Below are 5,247 nucleotides of genomic sequence, written 5' to 3' on the forward strand. Positions count from 1 at the left end.
TGTGAACCTCGGCTAATCGACAGAAATGCTTAATGGAATGCTCTAATCGAGGTCGGCGGCTCAGCTGGCGCTGCTAATGGCGGGGATCATTCTCAAAACAATCCAAATACCCAAGCCAACCCCAATTTTCACGCCAGTATCAATTAATTAAAACCACAGATAAGTTGGGCCAATAAATGCCAATGATGATGCCGTCGATAATGGTCGTGATCGTGATGATAATGTCAAAAATAATTCCCCCTCCTACCCTACTTGTCGGTTCGATCTTTCCTCGCAAGAGCATCCGGGGGGTACGGCTAGCGTTGCCATTTACTCCATTAGTTTCATTTCCTTGGCACCACCATTAAAATCTCGATTCTTCGAACTCATCAAATATTTGCGATTCCACAAAGATCCGTGAAGTTAAGCGTCACCACCCAAACGCTTACGCTCGACATGATTTGAAGTGTTTTCCTTTCACCCTAATCCCCCCTAAAGACACTTCCGGGATTCATCCGGCGCTCCGGTCGAGATTCGTTTGTCCGGTAAAAGCATAATTCCTTCTCTCTAGCGATTTTTCATCAAACAATCTTTTTTACACCCGCCATCATCTTTTGTGGAGTGATTTTTGAACACATCCTAAGGAAATGTTTCCTTAGGATGTTGGAAACCCTCCAAGAGCCGTCCTTGCTGGGCGGAAACGCTTTCTTTTCCGATCGGAATTTTAATTTACAAACGATGGCCCGCAGGGACGCCATTTTATGGCCCGCAGCAAAACAATCATCGGCTAGCCGGGCCTTCCATTTTCTTCGGTATGTGGCACGTGTAGAGAGAGTTTTTGACAGCACATGTGGGTTCTAAATTTACACCTAACCAGCGGGCGATGAAAAACTTTTCCACACACACACACTAGCAGCCCGGAAGTAGGGGAAGATGTTGGATTTATCTTTCCGACGGGAAAAACCCGGTCCAACGGCGTTCCCCGTGATAAACTCTCCACGTGAGGGAAACGTATTGAGGGTGTTAATGGAAACGACTCACCCATGAATTGATAACACAATCGAAGTTGGCAAACAATTCTCTAACACAGACCCGGATAACATCCTTCCCGAAGCACCTTCTGCCTGTTTACCTTGAACGCGCTGTGCAGAAGCACAGATTTATTGCTATGTTTTTCCTCCACCCCCTGAATCGAGTCGAAGATAAGGTTCGGGTCGTCCGGGCAGGTAGAGAAGGCGGCGAAAGGTTGTCGCTCCATTTTCGATAAACTTTTGATTGATTCCTTAACACCCCACGTGGACCCTTTTGACAAAGGGAAACCTTTTTTTTCTTCCTCGCCACGGTCTGGCCAGTGAATCTCAAACTCAACGATAGTATTTGGGACGCCTTCTGTAGAGTTGGGAAGCTCGATCCAGATAGGATTCTGGAATTCGATTCGAATCAATCCGGATTCAAGAACCTCAGGGATCCAAATCCGGAGCTCTCGATCGAGAATCTAGGCTTAGATTAGTGATGAGCGGGTCGTCCCGAACCTATCGGGTCGGTGCGATCCGTAAGCGATCCGGAGCGGTTCGGGTCGTATTCCCGATTCCAACAACTCCGGGTCGATCCGTGGGTGCAGCTGTCCATATGCGAGTTCGACCCGTTTGTTCGAGTCGACCCGTGGGTGCAACGACTCCGGGTCGACCAGTAGGTGCAGCTGCCCATATGCGAGTTCGACTCGTTGGTTCGAGTCGACCCGTAGGTGTAGCGAGTTCGGGTCAACCCGTAGTTGCAACGACTCCGGGTCGCCCAGTAGGTGCAAAGACCCGTTGTTTCGGGTCGACCCGAACTCGTTGCACCTACGGGTCGGAATCGATTCTTCTAGGGACAGACTCGATTCCGGGTCGATCTATGAAAAGATTCGTAAGACTCATCACTAGTTTAGATCCTATAGATCCTAGTTTTAAAAACTCCTCCCATGTTCAAACTTACATCCCTTGGAACCCAAATCAAGAATCAGGATTGGGAGTTAGAACCATAATCCGATTTCAGATCTTTTGTGATCTGGATCTATCACATTTAAAGTCCGATATTGAGTTCCCTAGATATCCTAAGTTAAATCTGGATCAACGGAATGGCTTCAGTTGTGAGTGATTATTCATTACTAAACTAATAATTCTTACTTTACAAAACACTTAACAATACATCAAATCTGATCTACGGGTAGAGATAAGCTTCAAATACAGAGATCTTTGAGAATCACTACTTTTGAGTGAGAAAATGCAAGCACCACTTCTCTGCGACTCCCGCATTTATCAACCATCGCCATTTACTCCACAGCGACCTTCCGGTTAATAATAGCTTTCCATTGCTTTCCCTTTTCTAGGAAGAACCCTAAATTCGTCGAACCTGGACGAGTTTGACGTGATTGGAGGCAGAACTCTCCGATAGAGTAGTCAGACGATTGGAAGCGGGAGAAAACGGATGCGCGTGCCGCGAAGGCAGGCCGCGACGACAAGGAACGTCGTGGCCGAGACACACCCAGCGGCAGGATGGCAACTCAACTAAACTTTCGTGCCGTGGAAGAGACCGCCGGAAGTGGTGGGCCTCCCATGGGTTCGCTGGTGGAAATCGACGCTGGTGGATCGGGTGCGGTGCTACTGACTGGCCTCTCCTCGACACTGGGAACGATGGCAAACGGCGGGGATCGGGCGAACGGGTCCGAGATGGGCGAGGCGGGTTCGATGTGCCCCAAGCCGGACGACACGCTGTACCCGAGCATGATCGGCGTTGACCTGGCCGTGCCGCAATGGGAAGCGATCGGGACGGCGCTCATCCTGTCGCTCATCATCATCATCACGATCGTCGGCAACATCCTGGTGATACTGAGCGTGTTCACCTACAAGCCGCTCCGGATCGTGCAGAACTTCTTCATCGTGTCGCTGGCGGTGGCCGACCTGACGGTGGCCATTCTCGTGCTACCCCTGAACGTCGCCTACTCGCTGCTCGGTCGCTGGGAGTTCGGTATTCACGTGTGCAAAATGTGGCTCACCTCGGACGTGCTGTGCTGTACCGCGTCCATCCTCAACCTGTGCGCCATCGCACTCGACCGCTACTGGGCCATCACGGACCCGATCAACTACGCCCAGAAGCGAACGCTGGAGCGGGTGTTGGCGCTGATCGCCGGCGTTTGGGTCCTGTCGCTCGTCATCAGCTCGCCGCCGCTCGTCGGCTGGAACGACTGGCCGGAGGAGTTCTCGAGCAACTTTCCCTGTCAATTAACGAGCAACCCGGGCTACGTGATCTACTCGTCGTTCGGTTCGTTCTTCATCCCGCTCGCCATCATGACGATCGTGTACATCGAAATCTACATCGCCACCCGGCGCCGGTTGCGCGAGCGAGCGCAAGCCTCCAAGATCAACACGCTGGCGACGCGCAGCATCGGCATGGTGGGGGCGGGGGCGGGAGATAAGGAACAAACCACCGTACACCAGGAGCACCAGCACGAGCCACACCGGAAGCACCAGCGACAGCACGACCAGGAGTCGATCAGTAGCGAAACAAACAACCACAACGAACACACCACGGAACATGGGGGCGAGGTGGTGGTGGTGGGGGAGAAGAAGGCCAGCAGGGCACCGATGAGGCGGTTGGGGGCCTACTTCGGGCGGGCATTGGGTGGGCGTGGGGGGGATGGCAAAAAGAAGCACCGCAATCACCGGAAGTCGGGCGCGACGACGAACGACGACGACGACGGCACTCACCATCGGTTGGCGGCGCTGCATCATCGCGAGGACGACTCCGTGACGGACAACCCGGACAACTCGGGGTCGGGGGAGAGTGCCCGGGTCGCACAGGGGGAGCAGCAGCCCGGTGCGATGATGGTGGTGGTGGCGGTGGCCAGCAACTGTGATATTCCTGCCCCGGCCAAGAACGGGAGCACGCACGCCGGAAGTGGGCCGATGGGGGACAATCCCGGTGGCGCACGGGAGGTCGGCTTCGACGCGTCCACCACGGAGCTGGTGCGGGGGTCAGCAGCCACCGGCCCCGCGCGCTCCACCAGCCGCCTCAAGCAGTCGTTCCGCAAACCGGGCGGCATCAATCAGTTCATCGAGGAGAAGCAGAAGATCTCGCTGTCGAAGGAGCGACGGGCGGCGCGCACCCTCGGCATCATCATGGGCGTGTTCGTCGTGTGCTGGCTGCCGTTCTTCCTCATGTACGTCATCCTGCCCTTCTGCCCGACCTGTTGCCCCACGAACAAGTTAACTAATTTTATCACTTGGCTCGGCTACATCAACTCCGCGCTCAACCCCATTATTTATACCATATTCAATTTGGACTATCGACGTGCGTTCAAGCGGCTGCTCGGTATCAAACCATAAGTTGGTCGGGCGGTATTTGGGCGAGGACGGAAGAGCGCAGGGGGGAGGGGGTGAAGGGACCTTTGCTTCCGGGAAATTTCACTCAACCAACGTGTCCACTTTACGCTTTCACGTGGGTGAAAACCTCGCCTTCAGTGGCGCCCATTATGCACAGCATCAGCAAAAAAGGAACGGAAAAATCGACCAATTTCCATCCTGCCCATCCATCGCGTGGCGATAAATAACGGTTTCAAAAGCCACTTCCCCCGGGGAGAGCTCGGGCTTAAAACGTGCACCGCTGTACTTTACGCGGAGGCCATCGCGTGTCGGTAAGCACCAATTGAAAATTAAAAACACTCCAGCCCCGCTCGGAAAACGATCGCCAAACACCAAAACGGCTCCGAGTCCTTGTGCGTGTGTGTGTGTGTGGGTGTGTGTAGCAGCAATTTTCATGAAACATTGGGGGGCGTTTTCCTTGCTTTTCAAACATATTCGATCCTTAAACCATGGTTCGTGGAACTCTTCATCTTTAGATAAATTCCATTTCAGGGGAATTAAAAGCAATCTCTTTTTTTCAAAAGGTGCTCCTCAGCCAAACTCACCATATAATATTTCGTCCACAGGAGATGGGCCACCAGGCGCCTCCATTCGTACCGGAAAACCTTCAGCTCGATCCGACTTCCTCCGAGCTTATGCTTCGTCCTTTCGTTTGGACACGATCTGGTCCAATTGGATTTCCTCCTAGAGATAGACCCGTCCTACAATGGAACTTGGACTATGAGGAGCTTGGGCATTCTGGGCCTGGGAAAGTGGGGGAAAAGTGCCGGTTCCGGTGAAATACCAGCTTAGCCTGTCTGACCCATTCGCACAATTGCACTTGTTTTTTTATCGTTCGTTTTTAATCTTCCCGCTGGAAGGAGCTTGC

General features: G+C 53.0%; 1 protein-coding gene across 1 annotated transcript; it reads left to right on the top strand.

Annotated features, from left to right (window-relative positions):
- Positions 1-2,513: 2,513 nt before the first annotated feature.
- Positions 2,514-4,343, top strand: LOC131289189 (probable G-protein coupled receptor No18). The gene has a single exon (XM_058318398.1). The coding sequence runs from the start codon at positions 2,514-2,516 to the stop codon at positions 4,341-4,343; it is 1,830 nt and encodes a 609-aa protein (XP_058174381.1).
- The last annotated feature ends 904 nt before the right edge of the window (positions 4,344-5,247 follow it).

Source organism: Anopheles ziemanni, chromosome 3, assembly GCF_943734765.1.
Source record: "Anopheles ziemanni chromosome 3, idAnoZiCoDA_A2_x.2, whole genome shotgun sequence".
NCBI classification, from domain to species: Eukaryota; Metazoa; Arthropoda; class Insecta; order Diptera; family Culicidae; genus Anopheles; species Anopheles ziemanni.

Coding starts and splice junctions, on each gene's coding strand:
- LOC131289189 (XM_058318398.1), top strand. CDS start 2,514: ATGGCAACTCAACTAAACTTTCGTGCCGTGGAAGAGACCGCCGGAAGT.